The sequence below is a fragment of the Pan troglodytes genome, chromosome 8 (assembly GCF_028858775.2).
Source record: "Pan troglodytes isolate AG18354 chromosome 8, NHGRI_mPanTro3-v2.0_pri, whole genome shotgun sequence".
Lineage (NCBI taxonomy): Eukaryota > Metazoa > Chordata > Mammalia > Primates > Hominidae > Pan > Pan troglodytes.
Window position 1 is genome coordinate 115,953,091 of NC_072406.2, and position 27,754 is coordinate 115,980,844.

A 27,754-nucleotide genomic window follows, 5' to 3' on the forward strand; every position below is an offset into this window, starting at 1 on the left:
TAAAACGAGGCTGAAACCTACTGGGCTGCATTCCCAGATGTTTAGCCATTCTAAGTCACAGAATGAGACAGGAGGTCAGCAGAAGATACAGGTCATAAAGACCTTGCTGATAAAATAGTATGCAGTAGGCTGGGCGCGGTGGCTCACACCTGTAATCCCAGAACTTTGGGAGGCTGAGCCAGGCAGATCACCTGAGGTCAGGAGTTCGAGATCAGCCTGGCCAACATGGTGAAACCCCGTCTCCACCAAAAAAAAAACAAACAAAAAATTAGCTGGGCATGGTGGTGTGTGCCTGTAATACCAGCTACTCGGGAAGCTGAGGCACGAGAATCACTTGAACCCAGGAGGTGGACGTTGCAGTGAGCCAAGATTGTGCCACTGCACTCCAGCCTGGACGACAGAACGAGACTTCATCTCAAAAAAAAAAAGAAAAAAGAAAAAAAAAAAGAAGAAAAGGGAAAACAGCATGCAGTAAAGAAGATGGCTAAAACCCACCAAAACCAAGATGGCAACGAGAGTGACCTCTGGTCATCCTGACTACTATACTCCCACCAGCACCATGACAGTTTATGAATGCCATGGCAATGTCAGGAAGTTACCCTATATGGTCTCACAAGGGGAAGCATGAATAATCCACCCCTGGTTTAGCATATCATCAGGAAATAACCATAAAAATGGGCAACCAGTGGCCCTCGGGGCTGCTCTGTCTATGAAGCAGCCATTCTTTTATTCCTTTACTTTCTTAATAAACTTGCCTTCACTTTACTCTATGGACTCGCCCTGAATTCTTTCTTGCTGGAGATCCAAGAACCCTCTCTGGGGGTCTGGATCGGGACCCCTTTCCTGTAACAGCTCTATGATGATGGTGGTGATACAATACGTGCCAAGGTCTCCTTTAGTGAGAGTACGCCTCAAAAAAGGAAAACAACGTGGGTTCTCCATCAGGGACCACACAGTGATGGGCAAAAGTGCAAACCAGCCCACACTCCATCAATCCCTACCCCACCTGGTACACCCTGCAAGTTCATTCTCAACATGGGGCATTACTTCCACTCCTGACTCCCTGAAGTTGTGGTCAGATCAGGTAAGAGTGATCAGTTTCCAACACGTCTGAAGTTCATGCTCCAGGGATCCCAGAAACAGGCTAAATTGTCCCACCCGCCCCACTGCATAATTTGTGCTGCATTGACACACACACACAGAGTCTACCCCGACCCAGCCATGGGCCTCTGTCCAGGCTTGGGGAGGGTGGCTTCCTCGCCAGCCAAAGGGAAATGACAGCACAGGGACAGAGAAAGCAGCCCAGTGGAGCCGCAGAAACCACAGCTGTTTCCCCTTTGCTAACTCAGCCACTTAGATATCACTTCCTCCGCTCAGGTAACAGCAAGGAGAGATGGGACTGGGAATAACTCTGTCTTTTCCTGTTCACAAAAAAATGATTGGTTTGGAAAGAAGGAAAACCAGAGGCCGTTTTCTAGAAGAGATCTTCACTAAGAGCCTAAGTACTCCTGAGTCGACTCTGCCTATGAGGCTTCTCAGGAGAGGTGGCTGGGCAGGTGAACCTTGTTTAAAAATTCCCTGGGGTCAGGAACAACTCACTTTGTATAGCATCCCTGCCCTAGATAATTAAGAACCCAGACTGGGGAATCAAGGGACCCCCTCACACAGCTATCATCTCTGGGCTCAGTGCTTTCCAAAGCAGCTGTTATACCTGCCCTCCGCTCTGCAACGCAAGCCTGAAAAGAAACAGTTGCACCATTTTCTAGATGGGCAAATGTAGTTCTAGAAGGGGGAGGTGACATGTGGAAGATCTCACGGCTTGAGGAGCCAACCAACTAGGCCTAAGGTGGAACCGTGGAGCCCAGGCATCCTGGGTGTGTAATGTGTCATTAAGCGGTCTCTGTGGGGACAGGGCAGGCTTTGGAGCCAGCAGACCTGGGTCAGTGCAGGCCTCTCCACATGCAGCGCATCAGCTGCGTGGCATCTGGCAATTCATTTGAGCTCTCTGAGCCTTTGTGCTCTCACCTGTACAGTATGGATGCTGGTGGGAGCTACATGCTGCGTGGGGCTGTTCTGAGAACATCCATATGAAATGCTTAGCACATAGAAAACATTTAGAAAGGTCAGCTGTTATTTTTATTATTACATTTTCCCTAAGAATAAGGTTTACTAGACTATCTGGGGTGTGGTAGAGGTCAAATAAATGAAGAGGTAGTTTGAAGCATTGCATTTATTTATTTGTTTTTAGAGACAGGGTCTTGCTGTCACCGAGGCTGGAATGCAGTGGCATAATCATAGCTCACTGCAGCCTCCAATTCCTGGGCTCAAGTGATCTTCCCACTTCAGCCTCCCGGGTAGCTAGACTACAGGTGTTCATCACCATGCCTAGCTTTTTAGAATTTTTCTTTTTTTGAGACAGGGTCTCACTCTGTCACCCAGGCTGGAGTGCAGTGGTGTGATCACGGTTTACTGCAGTCTCAACCTCCTGGGCTCCAGCCATCCTCCCATCTCAGCCGACTGAGTAACTGGAACTACAGGCACATGCCTCCACACCTGGCTTATTTTGGCTTATTTTTTAATTTTTTTTTAGAGATGGGGTCTTGCTACATTGTCCAGGCTGGTCTGAGCTCCTGGCCTCAAGTGATCCTCCTCACTTTGGCCTTTTGAAGCACTGGGATTACAGGCATGAGCCACCATGCCCAGCTGAAGCACTGCATTTAAAACTAAAACAAGTTCAGGCCAGGCGCAGTGGCTCACACTTGTAATCCCAGCACTTTGGGAGGCTGAGGCGTGTGGATCACCTGAGGTCAGGAGTTCGAGACCAGCCTGGCCAACATGGCAAAACCCCACCTCTACTAAGAATACAAAAATTAGCTGGGTGTAGTGGTGCATGCCTGTAATCCCAGCTACTTGGGAGGCTAAGGCACGAGAATCGCTTGAACCCGGGAGGCGGAGGCTGCAGTGAACCGAGATCGCACCACTGCACTCCAGCCTGGGTGACAGAGCGAGACCCCAACTCAAAAAAAAAAAAAAAACTAAAACAAGTTCAGAGAGATCCTGAAGTAGAAGGCAACATTAGTGTAGATGGTTCAGAAGACACAGACATGCTGGGCTCCCCTCAGACTGTGAGGTATTGGCCCCCAGAACCTACGAGGATGGGCGCATTCTCGCTCTTGCCACTGGGGGAGTGTGGATGGAAATTACTCCACCTGAAACGCTGCTGCATCAGGCCCTCCCAAGCTAGTTAAGACCCAAAGCAGCTGACACCTCACTTCCTGCTGCTCCCTCTCCTCCTCCTCCTCCTCAACCCTTCCTCCCCAAGAGCGTGGGTGCAATCAACTTTTTATGGGGAAGCCAGACCCCTAGGAGTGAGAGCTGTAAACAGGAGGGGTGGGACCCAGCTGGCCAACTAAAGAGTCCCCCAGGCAGAGCTAGAAAAAGGTTCCAGTCCTTACTTAGCTCTGTTCCAGGCACAGTCGCAAAAACAGCGCTGGAGCCCACCAGGAGGACCTCAAAGTGACTATTTAGCTCCCTCTCCCTGCCAAGCCCTTGGGAGAAAAGGAAGGTTCCAAGGTGTCTACAGAATAAACTGAATTCCCTCTGCTGCCATCGGAGCCTCTCAGAGCTGGCCCTGAGCCTTCCTGTCATCCTTCTCTCCCTCATCCACCCTCGGCTTTGCCCAGCTTTTCCTTGCACGTTCCACCTCCAGCACCTTTGCTTTTCTCTTTCTTGGAATGCCCTTCCCCAGTTTTCCCATCTAAATCCTACTCTTTCCCAGCCAAATCCTAATTACACCTCAAGGTCCATCATGAAGCTGCCTTCTCCAGTCGGTCTTCCCTGGAAACTCCAGTTCACAGAGTGCTCTCCCTCCTCTGAACAGCTTCAGGACTTAGTGATTGTGAAAGCAAATACTTATGCTGAGCTCCATAAGGCGCCAGGTACCGGTCTAAGCTCTTTACAATTACAAACTCATTTCATCTTCATCATAACCCTAAGAGCTAGGTCCAACTTTCCCCATATATTCTTTTTTTTTTTTTTTTTTTTTTTACTGATGAGGAAACTGAGGCTCAGAGACATAAGTAACTTGCACTGTATCCCACGGCAGTGAGTGGTGGGGCCAGGATATCCCAATGCTCAGCCAAGGGATACGGCACACAGGTGCTCTGGGACAACACAGCCTCCCAGGTGCACCCCTCATCCCCAGGTGGTGCTGCCTGGACTCATTGGTTATTTTCTCTCTCACCAAGCCAGCTCTGATGGGGAAGAAGTGGCACTCATAGATGTGGGTGTCAGAGACCAGGGTGAGAATCCCAGCCCTGCCACAGAATTACTCTGAGTAGAATGACACAAACCCTCCGAGTTTCAATTTCCCCATCTATAAAGTGGGAATAAAAACACCTACCTAACTGCATGGGGTTGTTATGAGGTTCAAGTAAAATCGCCTCTAAAGGCATCTTCTGCATTGCCTGGCACATAGTAGGTGCTTGTATGTTAGTTCTCCCCCTTCTTATGGGGTCCGGACAGCCTTGCTGGACTCTGACCGGCACCATGCACACAGCAGGGGCTCAGTCTCTGCGGCTGATATGGTGACTTGCTTGGGGGTTACCCAGAGGCACAAGAGGGATCCTCCTGTGACCCCCATCCCCTTCACAGCTAGGCTCCTGACCTTCCATTCACCTGCCCGCCTGTGACTGGCTGCACTACAGGCAGCAGAAGCCCGGGCCAGGCAGGAAGTAGCACGCTGCTCTGGGAATCCGCCTCTGGAAGCCCTGATCACTCTATTGGGCGCTTCCATTATTTTTGGCAATTGTCATGGCAGAGAACACCTCTGGCCCTCACTCAGAACATATTTCCAAAGCCAGAATCTCCACCTCATTTCCCACACACACCCCTTGTCCTTCCTGTCCCCTGGGTTCCTATCCTAATCCACTATCCCTTTCCTGGATTCTCAGAACTTGAGAGGAGTAAGTGGGACTACCATGTGTATAACTCTATTATTTGTTTCATTGTGTTTAATTAAGAGGTAAAAGCGAACACAGTTGCCCGTTAGACTTTTTCTGGCCAAGAAATAGTCTGGTCAGTGACTCAGGCTGAGGCAATTAGAAGCCAATTTACAGGGAACTGCTGTGCAAACCCAAAGTCAGAAGTCCTAACAACACTTCCCTAATTCATAGCCTCCACGGTCAGTTAACTCATGCTGGCCCCGGAATATCTCTTTGGAAAATGCAGCAGCTGGGGCTTGTACTTCTGGGCTGGAATCGGTCTCCTCTGACATCAAATAGGTTTATTTTTCCCTTCTCTTCCCTTTCCCTCTGCCTGCCACCACACATGGTAATTTCTACCCTGGTTTGCCCCCCAAAAGCCCTCACTCAGCTCGACACAGGGTTGCGATAAATGGCTGGCTGTGCTCCCTGTTCCAACGGCCTTGAAGGATGTGGTTGGTTGTTCCATGAGCAGGGAGCCTTGTCAGACCCGTGAATCACCCCTCGATCACTTCCCTCCCCAGAGAAGAAACTGTTCCCATGCTTGTGCATGTGTAAGAGAGACAGAGGGACAGAGAGAGCAGGCAAGAGTGTTAACCCATGTGTGGTGCTGACCTTGGGCTAGGATCCTATTTGACCTTGCCCTTACCCAGAGCAACCTCTTTCCTTCCCTCCTAACCTCTGTTTCTTCCCAGCTTACCAGAAAGCCACCACCAGATCCCAATGCTCAGCTCCAGGAACCCCTCCAGGTCTGAACAGCTGCTCTGTGTTTATCTGTTCCTCTTGGAGGCTGGGTGTTTTCCATGGGGCGTGTAACCCACTTCCCCATCAGACTGTGAAAAGCTGGGCCGTCCTTCTTGCCTCAGTCTTTCCTTTTCTCTCAGATTGACCGATTGGGTCCTAAATCACCTGCAGTGCCTTGGTGATCAGGAACAGCAGATGGCAACTAGTATATGGTGCATGCCCATGGTGAGGTCAGGCACCGGGTAGACACTACCCCAAATTATCTCAGGCCAACTTCCCAAGAGCCCTGTGAAGTTACAGGTGAGGAAACTGAGGCTCAGAGTGACAGCCCAAGGTTGCACAACTAGGAAGTGCCACAGGTAGGATTCAAGCACTGATCTGCCCAACACCATACTCATTCCATAATGGAACTGGCCCTGAAAAAGACCCTTGCAGGCTGTGGCTGCACATTCTCATTCCTGTGGGGCTGGAGTCACAATCTAAGGGCTGAGTAAAAAAAAAAAAAAAAAAAAGAAGGGCACAGAAATGAATGAGTTTGGGGCCAATTCCTAAGCATGTAGCTCCCAGGACCAAGAATAAAATCTGGGATGATCTAAACAGAGGAAGAATATATTATGTCCACAGGGTCAACCCTTAATTTATTACCCTAAGCATTACTGGGGACCAGATACCAGCCTGAAGTTGCTCTACTCCTCCTGCCTCACAGTGACCCGCCTGCGTTGCCCACCACGAACTCACCTGCAGGGCACATGGTAGATGTCTCTACAGTGAGGCAGTCCTAAAGACAACCCTGTACTGCTCTGTCACCATGGAACAGGGCTGAGCCTGGCCTTTCTGCCCGCATTCTAATTGAAGAGAAGGGCCCCACCTTATATCCACATCCTACTTTGGAGCTAACCTGACCTGCATTGCCCTAGCTCTGCCCTGTGCCAGCTGCGAGACCCTAAGCAAGTTGGTGAATTGCTCCAAGTCGCAGTTAATTCATCTGTAAAACAGAATCCAAAAACCTATCCCACATTAGGGTACATTCAATGACCTGCAGGAATCACACGAAAACACGAGTGTTAAGTATGTTTCACCATCGATGGTAACTGCTAAACTGGCTATTATTTGCATTCCCCAAAGAGTCCTGCAGAGGATCAGAACATTCATGATTGGTATTTGTCTGAAATAAACAATCAGGAAATAAAACAACTGTGAAAGTGCAATACCTCCCAAATCCAGATAGATATAATTTCTTGTTTGTTTTAGATAAACGAGCTTTTCTCCACCACATGAATTGATATATACCTATACCTGCCTGTGAGCACAAAGAACCTGGTGGACCTGAATTCAAATCTTTACTGAAAAACTTTCAAACGAAGGAATCTGCATTCTGCATCCAGCATCATCAGGACCATTTTCAAGACAAGCGGTCAGAGGCCAAAGCCAGTTTACCTAGGGTCTCCCCAGGCACAGCTCAGAAAGCCAGGAAAGGAGCCTAGCTTCATGCCAGGGAGCCTGACCTTAGTAGCAGCTGCCTGCCCTTCTCAACCCCACCCCAAGCAGGGGCCTGGCAGAGAGGAAGGAAGCCAGGGCTGAGTGCCATCCCCATGATGGAAGCTACTTGCGTGCCTTCATGAACTGACCGAAAGCACAGGACCCTTCGTGTTCAGGCAGCTCCCCCTCCCCGTGGGGATGAGCAAACCCTTTGCAGAATGTCCTGAGAGAACCTTTGCAGTGTGTTCCCAGCACTCTGGAGCCAGCAGAGCTCCTCCTGCGTGGGCCCCAGGCCTCTCATCGGCTAGCTCTGGCTAACACGCACATCCCGTAAAACCTCTCTGCTCTGCAATTTACCAAACCACAGACTCAGAATTCACCATCAGCAGAGGAAAGGCTGGAAGGAGGCTTGCTCCTCCAGTGTAGAGGGTTTCCAGAACATAGGCGATGGGTGCAGCATGTCCTGCCAGCTGACCACACCAGAGGGCCTTACTCACAACACTTGAGCTTCTGGTGTGTGGTATTCACCATGCAAGGGCCAGGAGAGGAAGAGGCTGCAGCCTCCCCAAACCCGCTCCTCCTGCCCCTGTCTGTCCCACCAGGCCCTTTCTATTGCTTTCTTTCCCCCTTTCTATTATTGGATATGCTTATGTTATGTATTAATATATATACAATGCCCCAAATGGGTAGAAACTTTTTGACCACCAGTTATTTGTCCTCTTAGCCAAACCCAACTGGACTTAGGGTACATGCAATGAAAAAAACCCAGCTGTGAGTAGCTGTGTTGCAAGTTACTTTACCCAATCTGGCTCTCCATTTCCTCATCTGTAAAATGAAGGAGTTCAGCCAGATGAGTCTTCGGGTCTCTGCCCGTTCCACAATTCCACAACATGTAACACTTTCTCCTCTCACTGTTTTCCAGAACTCTAGTTCAGAACTCTGCATGGCCCCATCTGTTCAGTGACATCACTCCCTGCCCCCCCCAAACATAATGTCATCGATTCTTACTCGGGAAGCGGAGATGTCCCGGGAAACACTTTGTCTGTAAAAAGGAAGGAAATGATCATTTCGAGGGAACTGGACAGGACTTCTTTTGTGTTTTTCACATAGAACAAGTTATTATCAATCTTAAAACCCAAAATCTTTCTTCCTTTTTGCCAGACCATTAATAGCTGCTTTTCAAAAATACTTTCTTAGTCAGAATTTCACCAATAATAAGCTACCATTTAATAAGAGCTTACTGCGTGCCAGGAACTGGGCTAAGTGCTTTACATAGATGATCTCATTTAATTCTCCCAACAAGTACATACTATTATTATCCTTACTTGAAATTGAGTAAACTGAGGCTGGGGGAGGTTTAAATAACTTGCCAAGGTGGCACAGCTAGTTACTGGCTGCATGCCAGGCTTTGAGCAAGACCGTCTAACTTCAGAATCCCAGCACGCAATCTTGCCTTTCAATCCTGTCTGCAGTGGGCTCCGGTTCTAGTTTGTTACCAGTGTGTCCTGCATCTGCAACCTTGGGCACCATCGGTGGGAGCTGAAATGTGATGTTTCATTTAAAATCCAGAGTTGGAAACGCACCTGCCTGGGTCTCAGAGCAGAGTGCCATCTGTTGAATGCAGTGCCAAGCTCAGCTGAGGACTACAAATGAGAACCCTTAAAACTTAGCCTGCAACATTTGAGAAAAATAAACCCTGGGATATACAAAGGGACATCTGTCCACAGAGCAGGTTGACCACCTGGTGAACCAAGCCCTCCAAAAAGAGCTTTCTTGTAACAGCAGCAGAAAATGCTTGCTGGACCAGATGACACAAAAGAAACAACTCTCTAAGGGTGTCAGGGACTGGACCCGACAGGCACCCACCTCCCTGCCTAGTCAGGAACCTGCCTCCACATTTACCTCCTCCCCATATGAGCCCAGCCGCATTTGCTCAGCTGTAAAGAAACTCAAAGTTCAGAGCTACACTGGTGACAAAGGCAAAAAGAGTAGCCCGAGGCTGACATTGCCACAAACCCCAGTCCCTTTGCAACAGTGGAAGAAAAGGCACTTCAGAGATCAATGTACAATCCAGGGCAGCAACCAGCGCCTGTTTTAACTGTTAAGATTAATGCTTTGAGCACTGGAACTGCTCCTCTAAATACCCAATTTGCAAATAACATGCAGTCCTCTGTGCTTGGGTCTCTTCTATCTCAAGTACAGGAGCACAGACGCTCAGAGGGGTCAAGGACACCGTGTTTACTTCCTAAGGTGTGAGGGATGGGAAGACAGGACCGGCTGAGATGAAAGGGGAACTGTCACATAGGCTCTGGAGTTGCCCCAGTCAACCTTAACCCCTTCTCATTAAAGTTTGGGGGAGGAAGGGGGAGGGGCGGTTTCTCGGAGACCACAGCAAACATTCGCCTCCTCGTGTCTGGAGATGGAGCATCACTTAAGAGGAAATGAACCCGGTTAAGGGTCACGTCCAGAGGAGGGATAAAAGGAAAAGCCACAATTCTCCTCACACCGACGGACACAATGGCTTTATGAGGGAAATCAAAGCTTAGCGCGGAGGGTGGAGGTTGGGCAAGGGGGCGGCGGCTTCCTTCTGCCCCCAGCCCCAGGCCTAGGAAGGCAGAGACAGAGCTGGCGTGGGAGGCAGGGCGCGAGGCTTCCTTCTCCAGGGCGAGCTCTGAAAGCATCTCGGGCTGTGTGAGCGTGAGCGCCCAGGGCCCCTGGGGAGGGCCGAGGAGATGCGCTTTCCCGACGGGGCTGCTCTGCGAGGGGTTGACGAAAGCTCCCCCCACCATCCATCAAAGGCGGACAGATGACTTCACCGTTGTAACAGACAAGGGCAGCCACTTGCCAATTCCAATGCCAAAAAAAGAAACCGGGCGGGGGGGGGGGTGCGAAGGAGGAAGGACAGAAGAGGCTTCCCTGGAGATCACAGCCCTGCGAAGAAACTCCACGGCTGCTGGCTGCCCAGTGGGCGCTTAGCTTCGCGACCTCACAGCTGGGAGGGGCGAGGGGCCATCCGGGGCCCTCCCGGGACCTCGGGCCACCCCCAGCAGGGTCGGCGGGGGCTGTACTCACGTAGTGCTTGGAGGGGTTCCTCCGCTTCTCCACGTCCACCACGGTGGCATCCTGCACGCAGTAGGCGAGCATCTTCCCCCACAAAGCGAGTGGCGCCCCCGGCGGCGTCACCTTCTCATCCCGGCCGGGCTCCGGCTCCTTCTCCAGCTGCCCGGGTCCCGGGGCCGCCCGCCACCCCGGCCCGGCGCGCCGAACGCTGCCCGGACTCCCGGCGACCACAGGTCCGGCCCAGGGACGGGGGAGGGTCCCGGAGGGCGCGCGGGCTCCGTGCGCCCCGGCGGGCTCCCCGCCGGCCTGCCGCGCGCCCCTTCACTCCCGCGCGGCCGCCGCGCTGCGCTCGCCCGCTCGCTCTCTCCGCCGCCCGGTGGGTCCGGCGGGAACTGGCGGAGCAGAGGAGGGGCGGGGGTGTGTCCCGCCGGCGAGGGGACGGGGCGGGGGCCCCGGAGCCTGCTGTCAGCGTCCTGGGGAGGGGCCGGCGGCTCCCCTTCGCCGCTCTCCGGCTCGGGCTCCGGGGGGATCGGCGCTGGCGGAGGCTGTGGGCGCAGGAGGCGGAGGCAGGGCCTGGCAGGCAGGGAAGGGAAGGGAGGGAGGGGAGAGAGGGGAAGCGCGCGGGGAGGGGCTCCGGGCCGGGGGAGGGGCTCGGGGCGACGGGGAGGGGGCTGCTGCCCGGCCCCAGTGGCAGGGGCGGGCCGACGAGCCCCCACCCGAGCCCAGCGCGCAGCCAGCGGCCTGGCGCAGCACCGGGCTAGTTCGCTAGGCACAAAAACTCAGGGTGGCTTCGGGGGGAGAGGGAGCGGGGAAAGTGAGCCCCGCGCGCCCCCATCCTGGCTTTCCGCCTCGAAGCGGATTTGTGCCTTTTTGTCCCCACTTTTATGTCCCCTACAACTTCCACCCCCAGATCTCTTTAATGAGAAGTAGTTTATTACCCGGCTGTTACTGCCCAGGCCCCCGAGGAGGAGATGGGAATGGGGAAAAGGCCAGCTTTAAATCCTTCAAGCCAGAGCCTCTTTGGACGAACCACCTGACCCTCTGCAGGTCATAAAGGGTGAATTCTCCCCGGAAAAGTGATCGATTCGTTGCCTGAGTCGTCCATCGATCTGGGCTTGTGTAACTACCCTGTGCATCATTTACCAATGACAACGTTACAGACTCTGCATAACACCACTGCCTTAAGCCCAGGGCTCCCCTGGGGACCCTCCCCAAGCTGGCGACAGGGAAAGGAGCATACAATGGTGGGAAAACCCACCCGGTTGGAGGCCAGCTCGCCGTGAGCCCCAGGCTCTGGCATTCTCACCCCTCCCTCTAGTCTGGAAAACCCACTTTCCAAGCCACTTGTCCGTGGTCCCTGGACTTGGAGCACAGTTACTACTTAATTCAATGTAGCTTCCCCCCTTCTGGTTCAACATTTTTTTCCCATTCTGCTTTCAAACATTTAAAGGGTAGTGTTTTCACAACTACTCCAGTTGTTACACAATCACAATAAAGCTTTGTGACTGTGGACCAACGTGAAACATCTGAAAAGAGGACAAATAATTTTATGACCTAATTGCATTAATACTTTCTTCTGCGCGTTCTCTAGACTGTCAGAACCCAGGCACAGATCTAAGGCTTTATTTATTCACATATTTGCTCCGTACAGAGTAACCCACTATTCCTCCAACCTTCCTGGGGAAGGGCGCTAGGACACCAAACGATGGCACAGGACAAAGAAAAAAAAAGATGGATGGGCCTAGGGGGCTCAGACTGTGAGAGATCTTGGCACCAGGCCAGAGCTTCTTGGTCAGAGAAGATGACAGAAAACCTTTGTGAATGTTGGAGCAGGAGTCCCGGGGGAAGGTGCACCTGGTAATGTTGCTCAGCTGATGGGAAAATGGGAGGACAGGGCACTACCTCCATGAGCAAGGATTATTCCCTGAAGGGATGAGAGGTAGACCTGGAACGGGCCCTCCATATTGAGCTCCCAAACGTGGGAGGGTGCTGGCCAGCTCCAGGTCCTCTCTGATGATGGATCAAGACAGCCTGTGAGTTTGTGAGGAAGAGATTCATCATGGCTCTCGGATAACTCGTCTTCTGTGGATGGCAAAGTCTTCTGGAAGTGCTAATAAAACCTGAGAAGCCACCAGTGAGGGGAGCTGGTGTTTAGCTGTTGTGGGGGGAAGAAGAGGAGGGGGTTTAGTTTGATTTGGGTCCCCTTGTGAATCAAAGCAGTCAGCTCACCTAAAACAGCACTAGTGGTTTCCTTATTACCCTTCTTTCGGACCCAGATCCACAATGAACACACCAAGCACAATAAATTTGTAGGAGAGAGGGCCCAGTTCTTCCCCACTTCCTAGCGGCCTACAAAATGGTAGCCTTTCTCCTGCCTAAAAGACTCCCTGCAACTTGACATTTTATAAATTCAGGCCTTTAAGCCTGACTTGAGCATACTCCCAACTTCCCCCTTTGTTCCGTAATTACCTTTATTGGAGGGAGCAACTGAGTGCTCCCCACTCAACCCCATGGTGCCAAGATCTGGGCAGAAGTTATTTCTACCTGTGGGAGAAAAATGTCTTTTCTGTACTGGGGCCGTATGTCCAAGGGGATTTAAGTATGAAATGGTGCAGGCTATCTCTTCTCTGGGTACATTTCAACCTCATACAGATTTATTTCCCACAGTGCCTTGGGAATTCCTTTCTGTTCAATATACATTTATTGAATGCCTCACATGTGCCTGGCAATCCCCCCAAAATGACAGAGACTGGGGGAAGTTTCCTTGGAAACAGGGACTGTGCATCATTCATTAAATACCCCAACTATGCGTGGCACACAGTAGGTATATAGGATGGCCTGTGTTGAAAACATCTGCTCAAAGAGCTAGTGCTAGAAAGGATTAGAGAAACCCCTATTTTGCCACCTCCGCCCATGAACTGGAGATGACTCCAACCTAAGGACATTGTGTGAGTTAAAAATGACAAAATATAATTGCAAATTTTTTTTTTTGAGTTTAGGATAAGTAAGGGAAAGAGAAGCCAACATAAAGATGCAAACTGATACCTGAAAATCTGATTTTCGAAAACAGGTAATTGTAGAATGCTTAGAATCAAAGAACTTTCCAACTAGAAGGGACAAGAGAGGTTATTTATTTCTCTTATTTTACAGAGGAAGAAACCAAGGCCAAGAAAAACTAAGCAAGTTGCTTGATGCCACATAGCCAGTTAGTCCAAAACCAGCTGTCTTTCCCCTCCACATTTATGTGCCTATACTAGGGCAAGAAGAGCTTGTTTAAAGGGTACACTTAGCACACCTGCAGGTCTAGAATGTTGCATTCACTCAAACCCTGGAGTCCCTGGTTCCAGTTCTCCATTCACACAAGCATATGAACTCGTGATGCCTGGACTTCCCAATAAAGAGGACTGTACAATCCTCTAGAGCAGAGGCCGTGTGTGTCTCCATGGTCCTCTGTGTACGTGCAAATTCCATCAGCTCCCCTAAAGCAGAACCCGCCCTACCTCCTCTCCCATGTAGGGTCTTTGTGACCACCCCCAAAGAAGACAACATGCAGGAAAGTACTGGAAACCACAGTGGGCTATATGAAAGCACAAGAGAACCTTCTCTTCCTCTTCAGAAATCGAATGACAATTGCTAATCATACATTTGTTTACTAATCATACATCACCCTATGACAGCTCAGCCTTCACTGTATTGAACCTTATTTATATCTTTTATTGTTATTTAACTTTCCTGTGCTTTAGGTTGTGCCTTCTAAACCAGTAAGAAGCCTTTGAAGGCCTTGAGGACCATGAACTTAGACATGGACACCACCCTTTCCCTCCCCACCCCCATCATCCAGCACCTCTGTCACCTGCCACACACACCTGCCCACCCAGCGCAGAGCTTTATACATGCCAGGCCCTCAATAAATGGTTGTCTTTTTAAATTACTGGGATCTCAGCAGATATTTGTAGATAATGCTGGGGCTAAGTGATGCCTAAGAAGAAGAAGAATTGGAGTCTCAGAGCAGGAATTACCCAACCTGGGTTCTAGTCCTGCTTAACCACAAACCAGCCTGTGACCTTGAAGTTCTTTCCCATGTCTGGGTCTCTGGTGCTCTTTCTGGCCCTTTCCATGCTGTACAGTGGTGGATAACTTACATAAACTGAGGTCTAGCAAGACTCTCCCTCTGAGTTGTGTAAATTTGAGTGAAATTTGGGGCCCTCTTCTGGCCAAAGTGGTTTTAGCACTTTTACCTCCTGCCACAGGGACAGGCAGGAGGGCCTGGGGCGAATAACCTGCCCTTCCACAGACTGTAAGCGGTCCAGCGCTCATGCTTCTGTCTCTGCTTCTTCTCATCCTCCTCCTCCTTTTTCTTCTCCCCCACTCCCTTTCTCTCTCAAATCAGCCCTGATATATTTATTGACTTATGTTTGGGGAGTGTCTTGAGGATGGTCCCACCTGAGTGTGGAGCAGACAGCAAGGCCAACTGCCCAGGGAAGTAAATTGCTTGTCAGGCTTCTCCTCTCCTTGCTGGGGAACAGGACCAGGATATGGCCCCAGAACTGCCCTACCACCCAGCCCCACTGTTCGCGAATTCTAGCCATACTAACAGGCCCCTCCTGTTGCCAAACTACCAGATGGTGGAAGCCGCCTCCGTCTGACACCCAGCACAGTAAGTTCATCAGCAAAATCTCAACATGCTTCTTTACACGGTCCCTTGAGAGTCTCACTCTCCTGTCTTAGCCTGGATTCCGGTGAGGGTCCGTGTGCAGCAGAAGGTTTTGATAGAACCACTTGAAATTCCAGCCTTAGCAAGTGGCCATGCCCTGGAATACCAGAGGGAAATCTGGGAACTTGCACAGCCAAAGAGGCCAAGGACATAATTAGATTCACAGAGGAAAACAATATTATTCCAAAACTCCAGGCTGCATCCCTAACCCTGACCAGGCATCTGGCCCCCAAACTAGTGCATTGTGTTTTAAGACCTTCAGGAATAAGTGTGGATGGTTTCATACAGTCTATCTCAACAATTGAACATACCTTGACGTGTATTCCTGGCTGGGAGGGGGTTGCCAGCATCATCTGGGTATAAAAGATCAGCCTGTATAGTTCTGTTTTAGTGATAAACCACCACAGATTTTCTTTTTCAAAATCCCCTGGATTTTCCAGAATCCAGCAAACCCTGGGTTGGCCTCTGGAAGACAAAAAGAACAGAAAAGAAAAATACCACGGGGAATTCAAAGGCAGTTTCTTTAAAAATAGCCTGAAGCCACAAATAACCAAAAATATGAATCTGGTTTTGGTTTTATCCTGTCTTTTTTTTTTTTCAATTCTCTATTCAGAAATGGCATAGAAATTACTGTTCTTTGTCCTGTTTGAATCCACACGTCTCTTTCAGGTGAAAGATTCAAGACTCTCAAAATCAAGTCCAGCTTCAGCTCAAGCCCTGCCCTATCTAAAGCAGAAGATACCCCTCTAGTTGGTTCTTTTCTTACCCAATAGGTGAGAGACAGAAAGCCTTAGCAGGCTGGCTTTTGCCTACATGGGTGAATCTGGCTGGGATTTGGATGGTCATCAACAAGGTATTGCCCTAGGCAGATTGCTATGATCTTACCTCCTAACATATGAACAGTGTATGTCTTAGTTAAGACTCGTTGGTTTACAAATACTAAAAATTGAGCTAAGCTAGCTTGGAAAGGGGGAGGGGGCTTATTTCCAATATATAGTAGCGTCTCATGGAATCCACACACATCCTGGCTTCTTGAAGTAGTAGAACCAGGAAGTATCAAATCTTCAAGAACATGAGCAATAATAATTTTCTTCATCCCTTATCTCTGCTTAGCACTGTGTGCCTGATTTACTTTTTTGACTGCAGACTTTTTCTCGTTTCTTCACTCATGTAGCAGGAGCCCCCCACAACACATAAGTGTCTACCAATCTCTCAATTCCAGACACACCTGAAGACTCGCTGGCTGCCTCTGGAGTCCAGTTCCCCCAGTTTGCTGGGGAAAAAGAATCTGATTGGCCCAGCTTGGGTCATGCATCCACCCTGTCCAGTCAATTACCATGGGCTGGAGTTCTGTGAATTTGATCATAAACCAACACATTTGTTTAGGGAATCATTTCAAAGAATGAGGGCCACATTGGGGCCCCTTCAAGTTACTATTCATTAAATATTTATTCAGCATTAATTTAATGAAGCCTGGGAGAAATAAGTGTTCTGTTAAGCGTGTGCCTCTTCCTGTACACTTAAAGTAAGGCATTTATTTATTTGTTTTTGAAAACTGAAACGGTTTTATTGGATAAAGTGAATTATGTATTGCTACCAATTAATGTTGAGCCAGTTCTTATACAACAATAGTGATCTCTGTAAATACTCAAGAAATAATAGTACTCAAGAAATAATAGTAGTCCTAAATTTGTGCTCAGATGTGAATAATAGCACACTTGTAAGTTGACTTAAAATTCTGAAATGATGCTTCATCAGACCGGGTTCCTATATCAAAGACAAGAGTCATGAGCCTGGAAGGGAATAAATAAGGGACAATGACGCAAACATTAGCAGTATTGGTGAGTCATTACCATCCTCCAGGCTGACCAGTCCAAGGAGAGTTGGAATCATGGAGGAGAGATTATCTGGAGGAGCTGTAGTTTTGGGGGATGCAAAGACTTAGGATGGGGTGGGTGGGTGTGGTTAGCATCTAAGAATGAGTTTCTCCTTAAATTTCAAGGTAAAATAAGGCATTTATTACATGGACTGAAAGCAATGTTTTCTGAATCGTTTTTTACTTCATGGTTTTTCACACCTGGATAACGTTACTCACTTGCTTACCATAGATAGATGTAACTTACATGAATATAACTTCAAAGTCTTTTAAAAGATATCTTAAGGGTTTTTGTTTGTTTGTTTTTACTTTCATGGAGGTGAGATGTTTCCTGCATTTTTGGAGTTGTTGCTTTTCATTTTTTATTTGTATTTTTTGCAGGGGAGAGGAATCAGTTTGCTGAATAGTTAACTTCTTGGGAGGCATATTAATAGGTTTGAACTTACTTAAAACAAATCATTCCTTCCAAGTAAGCAGCACTAGCCCATGCATTTTTGCACATTGGCCTTGCAGCTGAGGTGATTGCTGCTGATTTAAAGGGCTATTTGGGGCAGGGGTCAGAGCTGATGGTCCAGGTCAGTCTACAAGTACAAAGCATCCTGCACATGCATACTCCAAGAATACTCCCTGGAGCAGGGCACAGTCACACACACCTGGACTCCCAGCTACTCCAAAGGCTGAGGCACAAGGATTGCTTGAGCCCAAGAGGTTGAAGCTGTAGTGTGCTATCATCGCACCTGTGAATAGCCACCGCACTCTAGCCTGGGCAACACAGTGAGATCTCATCTCTAAAAATTAAAATAAATTTAAAAAAGGAAACTCCCTGGAGATGAGAGGTGCTTGTGAGGAAAGATTTTACATTTCCACTTAAGAGTGTTGTTTACTGTGGTAGGAACTGGACCATTTGTGTCAGGAGACCCTTGGAAAAATCCCTGTCTTTTGGGCCAAGACTCTTGGCCATTTGTCTATCTTGCCTAGCTCATGAGGGGTGGCCACTGCTCAGAAGCTTAGAATCGAAATAGAAAAATCTTGTCGATGGAGAGCCAAGAAACCATGTAGACAATGTCTGATTATTAATTAATGATTTTACTAAAACATAAGAATGCAAACTCTATAAGCACAGAGATGTTGGCCTGGTTTGCTCATCATGGCACACCCCCAAGTGCTGAGAACAATGTCTGACACATAGCCAGTTTTCACTCAATGTTTGTTAAATGAATAAATGACTGAAATAGGACATAAAGATAATTATTGAAAAACCTTTCAAATGAAATCTGACTCTTAGAGTTCTGAATCTTTTGCTCATTGCCATATAAAAAGCACCAATAAGCCGGCTGCAGTGGCTCACATCTGTAATCCCAGCCCTTTGGGAGGCTGAGTCACGCAGATCACTTGATCTCAGGAGTTCGAGACTAGCCTGGCCAACATGGTGAAACCCCATCTCTACTAAAAATACAAAAACTAGCTGGGCATGGTGGTGGGTGCCTGTAATCCCAGTCACCTGGGAGGCTGTGGCAGGAGAATTGCTTGAACCCAGGAGGCAGAGGTTGCACTGAGCCAAGATCGCATCACTTCACTCTAGTGTGGGCGACAGAGCGAAACTCCATCTCAAAAAAAAAAAAAGAAAAAAGAAAAAGAAAAAGAAGTGCCAATTAATTACTTCTAGATTCTGTAAGGAGAAGAGAGTGTCTCCTGATCTCCTCCCAAATTTCTGCAGCACTGATGTATATTTCACCAGTTACACAGATAGAGGCACATGTGTGGAAACTCGAGCCACCTGCTATCATACTTCCAGTTTATTTATCACAGTGATGTTTTTGCAGGCCTTGTGGATTGATACCGTAGGGAACTGACCTGGCTTTGTCCAGTTCTGATGAGTAGTGCTCCAGAAGAAATACAGGGAGCCTCAGGAACACAGAGCAGAGGCCCATCCTAGGCCGAGGGCAGGAAAGACTCCCAGTAGACACTGACCAGCAGCATGGAGGATGAGCATGCTGCCCCTCTCCTCTTGTTGGATGTTAAGGGTGGGCTGAAAGTCCCAACCCTCTAATCCTGCCTTGGTCTTTCCAGTGACCAGCCCCCATCCTGAAGCTACCCAGAGTTACTAGCCACCAGTCAACTCATTTGCATACAAAAGGACACATCACTTTGAAGATACCAAATATTTTAGGAGTTTTATGTCAAGAACAGAGGACTAAGGCCAAATATATTTCACAATATCACAAATGTTATATTCACACAACAGAACACTATATACCCATGACAAAGACAAAACTACTGCTTCATGCAACACACTGGATGAGGCTCACAGACACAATATTGTACCAAAAATAAAAGACACACTCAAAGGGTACATACTGTGTGATTCCACTTATATAAAGTTCAAGACAGACAAAATTAATTGATGGTGCTAGAGGTCAGGACAGTGGTTGCCTCTGAGAGGTATGAGCTAGGAGGGGCACGGAGACTACGGGGTGCTGGAAATGGTCTCCACCTTGATCTGGGTGGAGGTTTTGAGCCAGGTACTGGAGTTGTGTATTCAATGTACAGATGTGATACCTCAATAAAAAAGAAAAGAATGAATGAAATAAAACTAAACAAATCAGCAATCACCTCTTAGATTCTGGGGAGTAAAAACAATGCAAGTTGCAGAAAGATATGGACAGTATACCATTTATGTAAATGTTAAACATAAAGAACAATGCTATACATAATATACATATTTAGGGATACATACATCTGTGGTAAAAGTATTAAGATGAACACAAAAAGCTGGCATGGTGGTGAGCACCTGTAATTCCAGCTACTCAGCATTGCTTGAGTTCTGGAATTCGAGACCAGCCTGGGCAATATACTGAGATCCCATTTCAAAAAATGAAATAAAATAGGCCAGGCACAGTGGCTCATGCCTGTAATCCTAGCACTTTGGGAGGCCAAGGCGGGTAGATTATGAGGTCAGGAGTTCGAGACCATCCTGGCCAACATGATGAAATCCCGTCTCTACGAAAAATACAAAAATTAGCTGGGCATGGTGGCACGCACCTGTAACACATACTGGACTAATCAGACACCCTCCTTGGGACTTTTCTAACTGGTGCTGTGGGAAGAGAACCTCTTTCCTCTCAGAGCTGTGAAGCTATAAGCCCAGAGCTGACCCCGGCCATCTCTCTGACAACACAGAGGATAATGTTCACAGTGAGAGAGGATACAGCCAAATCTCAGAGGCAGGAAGAGAGAGAAACAAGAGGATCTTCCCAGCATTTGGATTCCTAGGGCCAATTGACCCTAAACCAGTGCCACTCTGTCCCTCCCCACTGTTTCATTAGGTATTCTCTGTTATACATTACCACCTTGGCATAAGCTGGAGTAAGACCTTTATCATTTATAACCAAAGACTACTACAGATGTTTAACTCCAGGGCAGAAGGTTGGAATGGGAGTGAGGATGTGAAGCAGGAGATTCACTTTTCAGATAGTATGTTTTTCAGTTCTAGGATTTCCATATAGTTTTTTACAGTTTCCTGATCTCTTCTAAATTTCCCATCTCTTTACCCAGTATATGCATCTTTTCCAAAGACTCTTTAACACATTTATCAAAGGTATTTTAAAGCCCTTCTCTGCCAGTCTGACATCAGAGTTGTCTGTGAGTCTGTTTCTATTGACTAGTATATCTCTTGATTATGGGTCACATTTCTCTCTTTCTTCACATATCTAATAATTTTTATATAGTGAACATTGTAAATGGTATATTGTAGAGACTGGATTCTGTTATCTTCCTCTGGGATTCTAATATACACTAAAGTTCAAGAATGGCTGCCCTTAGGGGAAAGTTATACAAGTGTGGACCTCACCCAGAGTGTCTTCCTTCTTTCAAAGAACAAGTCCCCTTCCTTTAGTCTGGTCGTCATCCAGTGGCATCAAACAGGTTTTTATTTTCACCTTGTCCAGAGTTTGTAATTATGATCTGTAGGAGGGGTTAGCCTTCTGCAAATCACTCTACTCTGTTAGACCAAAATTTGGATATTCACATTTTAGTTCAAATACTATATTAAATATGGTTTGATGTTGTTTGCATTCTTTGTCATTTAAAAATAAATTTAAAATGTTTTTAGTTGTACTGGGCATGGTGGCACACATCTGTAGTCCCTGGCTACTTGGGAGGTTGGGGTAGGAGGATTGCTTGAGCCCCAGAGTTCAAGGCTGTAGTGTGCTATGTTAGTGCTTGTGATAGCCGCTGCATTCCAGCCTGGGCAACACAGCAAGACACATATATTTAATTGCTATTTGAATAAAATGTTTGTGAAATCCTGGAAGCACCTTACAGGTTTATGAGACACAGCTTGAAAATCTCTAGTTTAAACCATATGATTGACCATTATGGGTATGGATTAGCTTCAACCAGGCATAGGATTATCTCTATGGCAACTGTCGCCATAGCATCAAGCCTACGACAGAGGTGGAAAATGGGCTTGTGAAGAGTGAAGAGGAATGCAGGGTAATATCTTCCTGGTCCCCATTCCAGGAAATCCAAGAGACTTGCTTTGCACCTTAAAAGAGGAAATCTACAGATGGTGCTTAGGTAAAAATGAGCTTTTTGCTAAAAGCAGCCACATTTCCAGCATTCCAACCTATTTTCAGAAGGAGGCTCCTCTTAGCTCCTATGGGCTGATTCATATCCACTTGGTTCATCAATCCTTACCTGTTAACCTGCTCACATGCCCCAAAGTGCAGAGGGTCCCTGCTCCTCAACGAGAAGCAGGGACTCCCACTCAGGAGGGAATTGGCCTCAAGTTTCCCAGTATTTCCAGCCTCTAAGACCTATGGACTGGAGAGAAAGTTCACCTAACTAAATCATTGCAGCCTCTCCTTTTTCTCCTCCCCATTCCTAGTCGGACCCACTAGTGTTTTATTTACCAGGGAGCAGACCTGGAACAAGCTTCTCCAACTTTTTGTTTGTTTGTTTTTTGAGACAGGGTCTTCCTCTTTCACCTAGGCTGGAGTGCCGTGGTACAATCTCGGCACACTGTAGCCTCGGCTTCCTGGGCTCAAGTGATTATCCTGCCTCAGTCTCCTGAGTAGCTGGGACCACAGGCATGCACCACTACACACAGCTAATTTTCTTTTTTCTTTTAGAAATGGGGTCTCACTATGTTGCCCAGGCTGGTCTTGAACTTCTGGGTTCAAGCAATCCTTCTGTCTTGGGCTCCCAAAGTACTGGGATTCCAGGCATAAGCCACAGTGCCTGGCCCTTCTCCAACTTTAATGTGCACACAAGTCCCTTGGGGGTCTTGTTAAAATATAAATCCTGATTTAGTAGGTGTCATGGGCCAAACTGTGTCTACCCCTCACTTTTTTTTTTTTTTTTTTTTTTTGAGACAGGATCTGGCTCTGTTGCCCAGGCTGGAGTGCAGTAGCAGGATCTTGGCTCGCTGCAACCTCCACCTCCTGGGCTCAAGCAATTCTGCCACCTCAGCCTCCTGAGTAGCTGGGACCATAGATGCACGCCACCACGCCCAGTTAATTTTTTGTATTTTTGTAAAGATGGGGTTTTGCCATGTTGCCCAGGCTGGTCTTGACCTCCTGAGCTCAAGCGATCTGCCCACCTTGGCCTCCCAAAGTGCTGGGATTTCATACGTGAGCCACCGTGCCTGGTCATACCCCTCAAAATTCGTATGTTGAAATCATAATCCCCCTACCTCAGAATGTGAATGTATTTGGAGACAGGGTCTTTAAAGAGGTAATTAAGGTTAAATGAGGTCATAAGAGTAGGTCCTAATCCAATAGGACTGGTGTGCTTATAAGAAGAGGAGATGAGGCCGGGCGTGGTGGCTCACGGCTGTAATCCCAGCACTTTGGGAGGCCAAGGCAGGTGGATCACCTGAGGTCAGGAGTTCAAGACCAGCCTGGCCAACATGACGAAACCCTGTCTCTACTAAAAGTACAAAAATTAGCCAGGTGTGGTGGCGGGTGCCTGTAATCCCAGCTACTCAGGAGGCTGAGGCAGCAGAATCGCTTGAATCCGGGAGGCAGAGGTTACAGTGAGCTGAGATCATGCCACTGCACTTCAGCCTGAGTGACAAGAGTGAGACTCCGTCTAAAAAAAAAAAAAAAAAAAGAGGAGTTGAGGACAGATGCAGAGGGAAGACCATGTGAAGACATAGGGAGAAGGCAGCCATCCACAAGCCCAGGAGAGAGGCCTCAGAAGAAACAAACCCTGCTGACACCTTGATCTTGGACTTCTGGCCTCCAGAACTGTGAGAAAATACCTTTCTGTTGTATAAGCCACCCAGTGTGTGATACTTAGTTATGGCAGCCCTAGCAAACTCATACACGTGTGTGGGAAGGCACTGAGCTTTCTGCATTTCTAACAAGCTCCTGGACGCTGCTGATTTGAGGACCACACTTTGATAGCATGGACCTAGAGAATCTGATTCCTTTTTATTTTACGACATTGTCAGCAGCTTCCTAAGTCATTAGCAGGTGGGGAGGAGGACACTTTTTCTCAAACTCTGCCTTCCTAAAGATAGCTAAGGTAATTGTTCTCTACATTTTTATTTGTGGCACTTTTGAAATTTTACAAATAGAGTGGCACCTTTCAGGTTCTGTAAGTGAATGCAGTGGGCTGGATATACCCACACGGCATGGCAGGCATAGTATGCAAATTGAGGCACTCATGCTGTGTCTACAGTGAGCAGTTGCCACTCTGTCCCCATGCTAGAATGTGGGCTTAATGTGGTCATATTTTCCAAAACTTCAAGAGCCAGAAATTTGAATTTTTACATTAAATCTCTAGATTTTAAAACTTTCAAATGTTGGCACCTCCATCTGCTTATTTTTGAAATAATGTGAAGCAAAGGAGCTCTCTGAGGTGGTGCTGGACATGTTCAATATCTTGACCTCTACCTTGTTTTAGGTATATACACTAAAAATTCATCATCCAGGTATAGCATAAGCAAACATTCATCAAACTGTATCATTAAAATTTGTACGACTTACCACTTGTAAGTTATGCCACAATAAAAAAGAAAAAAAAAATCTGCATGGGAATGATACACATGACAGTTATTACCTCTAGGGGCAGAGGCAGGAAAGGAACAGGGTTGGCCTTATGTGTATTTCTAACATATTTCTTCAAAGAGATAGAGGGCTGAAGCATATAGGGGGATTTCTTTCTTTCTTTCTTTTTTGAGACAGGGTCTTGCTCTGTTGCACAGGCTGGAGTGCAGTGGCACAGTCATAGCTCACTACAGCCTTGACCTCCCAGGCTCAAGTGATCCTCCCACTTCAGCCTCCCAAGTAGCTGGGACTACAGGAGCATGCCACCACGCCTGGCTAATTTTTTAAATTTTTAGTAGAGATGAGATATCACTATGTTGCCCAGGCTGGTCTTGAACTCCTGGGCTCCAGCAATCCTCCTGCTTTGGCCTCCCAAAGTGCTGAGATTACAGGTGTGAGCCACCTCGCCCAGTCAGGAGAAAATATTAACAGCTGTTTCATCTCAGTGATACTAGGTATCTGCTTTATTGTTTTCTGTGTGTTTGAAATATTTCATAATTAAAATTAACTATTTTTTAACATTAAAAAAATAAAGCCTGGAAAGGCCAACACTGCATGAACCAAATAAAACTCCTCAGAGGCTACTGCACCATTCTCTTGGTCTCCCTGTGGGACTGCACAGTTGTTTATGTACGAATGCTTACTGCCCTGACCCAGGGCTCCTGTATCTTCAGTAAATACCTGCTCCCTCTTTGTCACGGGTGTGATGTGATGTCACCCCACCCACTCAGCCCAGCGCCCTCATATGCCATTCATCACCAGAAGTGTGTCCTCGGTGCAGCCTCAACTGTGGCAAAAATAACGTTTATATATCAACCCAAATTTGAAGACACTCTGTATTGGGTTCATAGTTTAAAGCTACCAGAGAACAGACTTCTCTGATCCTGAAAGCAATTAAAGCCTAGTGGTTGAACTCACTGGGTAGAAGCCTGGGTTTTCCAGTTTACTAAATATATGCCCCTGGGAAAGTTAGTTTCTCGGCTTCTATTTCTTCACCTGTAAATTGGGAATTACGACAGTATCTACCTAGTTGGGCTTACGGGTAGATTTAAATTTGCTGAGTTATTGGTGCATAACTGTTCATTAGTTATTATTAAGTAATTAATACTGGGTTGATTTTACTTTAACTATCTTTCTTACATCATAGATTGTCTGAGGCCACACCAGTATGAAATCAACAGCTGGCCACCAAGTCTCAAAGGGAAGATATTTTCGGCTGGGTGTGGTGGCTCATGCCTATAATCCCAGCACTTTGGGAGGCTGAGGTGGGCAGATCACTTGAGGTCAGGAGTTTGAGACCAGCCTGGCCAACATGGTGAAACCCCATTTCCACAAAAACTAGCTGGACATGGTGGTGTGCTCCTGTAGTCCTAGCTACTTAGGAGGGTGAGACAGAAGAATCGCTTGAACCCAGCAGCCAGGAGGCGGAGGTTGCAGTGAGCCGAGATCATGCCACTGCACTCCAGCCAGCCTGAGGGATGCACAGCAAGACTCTCAAACAGAAAAAAAGGAAGATATTTTCAACTCTGATTCAAGTGGCAAATGTAATTAAACATTGTCAAGTGCAGGGGCAGTACAAACTTCTTTCTGCCTTCAAGGAATGGACCTGTTTCTGTCCTTCATGAAAAACCCTAAACGGCCAAAGCAACCTTAAGAGAAAACAGAATTGCAGAATCTCCAGGTTGGTTCTTTTCCTCTGGCCTCAAACCTCAGGGGTAGAGCGTTGGCCTCTCCCCTTGGACAGCAGTGTTGCCAGGACAGCCTCCCTGCTGACATGCCTGCCTGGGCTGCTTTTTGGGGCTTGTTGCTCAAGGTAATCCTCCAGGAACAGCACCCTGCTGGCAGCTTTGCAACCCCAAAAGGGCTTTCGCAATGACTAATAAAGCCATAAAGGATGAACACAGATCCAAAAAAATTCATTCCCTGAAGGAATATGATTTCGACTACTTTTCACTTGGTGCTTCTTTGTCTTTTAAGCCACATGCATTCAATTTCTGTCTGAAATTCCAGTTCTCTCACGTTGCAGTCTCCGGAGGCCATTTTCTCTGGTAAACCCGTGAAACACTCTCGGAGCCTGGAAAGGGGTAGAGGAGCCAATTACTCATGAAAGCCCATTTTCTCTGTGGGTTTTCCCTCACATTTCAGGAGATGTATTCCTTTAGCATTTCTGCTATCACCAGTTCAGACCCCCAGAAATCTCCTGAGCCCCCTTTTCCCCTCCCATTAATTTAAAAATCCTGTAGCCGTTACTGTGGTCTGCCTTGCAGAACCTGGCAGTTCACCTGGCCTTTTCCACTCTCCCCGAAATTGGTTACCTACCTGTTGGTTCTCTTACACTAATGTCCCTTGCCACTGTCCGGTTCAGGCCCTCCCCACCCCTCCCTGGATGACGGCAGCAGACGTGTCTCTCTGGTCTACCCGCCCCTGACTTCGCCCTCAAGCTGTGCTCCTCCACTCTGCTGCTAAGATACTTTCTAAAATACAAACCTGATGCCCCCTCTCAGCTGAAAATCCTTTAATGCTGACCTCCCCCAACCCGTTTCCAGACGAAATGTTCCCAGTCCTGCTAGAGCTTCTGCATTGTCAAGAATAGCCAAATACCTGGATTTTTATGTGAATTCCCCAGTCCTTTTTTATTTGTAAAGTTATTACATTTTACATTAAAAAAATTATAAAACATTGCAACAAGTCTCTCACCCATTCCTGCTCTCCGATTCCCTATTTGAAGAGGCCATCACTGTGGCCGGGTTCTTCTGCAGTGCTGCCTTACACACACACACACACACCCTACAAACATACACACACACCCTACAAACATACACATACACAAGCACACACTGCCTTTTTTCCATATAGATGGTAGCCAATTTTTAAATGTTGGTATAAAGTTTTAAAACCCTGAGGGTCAAATAAAAACACTTTTGTTCCTCTGAGGGTCAAAGAAAACACAGGCATGTGCCTTATGATCCGCTGGGTTGTAGATCACACAGGCATGTGTCTTTTGATCCACTTGACTGACAGTTCCCTGAAGACAGGAAACTTTGTCCTGACATCCTCTTCGGTACCTGGGACGATACCTTGCACACAGCTGGCACTCAATAAGCACACTGCCTGTCCGTGGAAACTTTTCTTAAGCACCAGCACTGTGTCTAATGCTGAGTCTATCACAGACTACGGGGTGAACTGTGGCGTGCCCACCCAAGAGGGAACACTCAGGAGAGTTAGTTGTCTGGTTAAGTCTCAACTCCTGTGGAAACAACCAGAATCTGCCTGCTTCCCATATTTCCTGGTTACCTGGGTCAACAACAAATGGACAGAAATAGCAGATTACAGTCCCCGTTCTCAGTTCTCAGGCCCACCCTAATGGGGCATCTGCTCGTGCTGACGGCCTAAGCCGTGGCAGAGTGCTGAGACCAGTACCTCCACGCCAGCTGTCATTCCCAGGAGCGGAGCTTCTGGGTCTCGCCCTCCACCAGGACAAGTCAAGCCGGGACAGGACCAAAACCACAGGCGCAGGCAGAGCTTGCTGACTCTTCCTGAGGCACTGGGCTGGGCAGGGCAGGGCTGGGCAGGGCAAGGCTGGGCCAGCTGCTGCGATGAGTAAGGCATTCAAGCTTCTTCATGTTGGGAGAAGACTCATTGCTCAGGTGGTTTTGGAATCTCCTAGAATAGATTCTATTTGCTCACTCTCCTGAGTCCCCTGCTTGCTCCCACACAGCCTGGCAGGAACAGGGCCTGTGTTCACAGGTCGCTCTTCCCCTCTGGCAACAGGTGTCATGGTTGTGGGACAAGGTGGCATTTTCATTCATGATGAGGTGGACCCCACTGAGGAACTGCAACAAGA

At 47.8% G+C, this 27,754-nt stretch overlaps 2 protein-coding genes across 8 annotated transcripts in view; both read right to left on the minus strand.

Annotated features, from left to right (window-relative positions):
• The window catches only part of SH3PXD2A (SH3 and PX domains 2A), a 266,664-nt gene extending 256,005 nt beyond the window's left edge, over nucleotides 1–10,659 (minus strand). For 3 of the 5 annotated variants that reach the window (XM_063782079.1, XM_016919276.4, XM_063782078.1), the window contains exon 1: nucleotides 10,278–10,443. In XM_063782079.1, coding sequence (XP_063638149.1) covers nucleotides 10,278–10,349 — 72 coding nt within the window. In that variant the 5' untranslated portion in view covers nucleotides 10,350–10,443. Of the gene's footprint in view, nucleotides 1–10,277 lie in introns of all 5 variants that reach the window. The other 2 variants (XM_016919277.4, XM_016919275.4) reach the window with 1 other exon arrangement.
• Nucleotides 10,660–11,872: 1,213 nt separating this feature from the next.
• The window catches only part of STN1 (STN1 subunit of CST complex), a 61,391-nt gene continuing 45,509 nt past the window's right edge, over nucleotides 11,873–27,754 (minus strand). The window contains exons 11-14 of one of the 3 annotated variants that reach the window (XR_010147008.1): nucleotides 15,291–15,444; nucleotides 13,311–13,372; nucleotides 12,735–12,809; nucleotides 11,874–12,420 (exon numbers count right to left, since the gene is read on the minus strand). The gene's annotated coding sequence lies outside the window, so the exon portion shown is untranslated. Of the gene's footprint in view, nucleotides 12,421–12,734; nucleotides 12,810–13,310; nucleotides 13,373–15,290; nucleotides 15,445–25,805; nucleotides 25,985–27,754 lie in introns of those variants that run through there. The other 2 variants (XR_010147009.1, XM_009459196.5) reach the window with 2 other exon arrangements.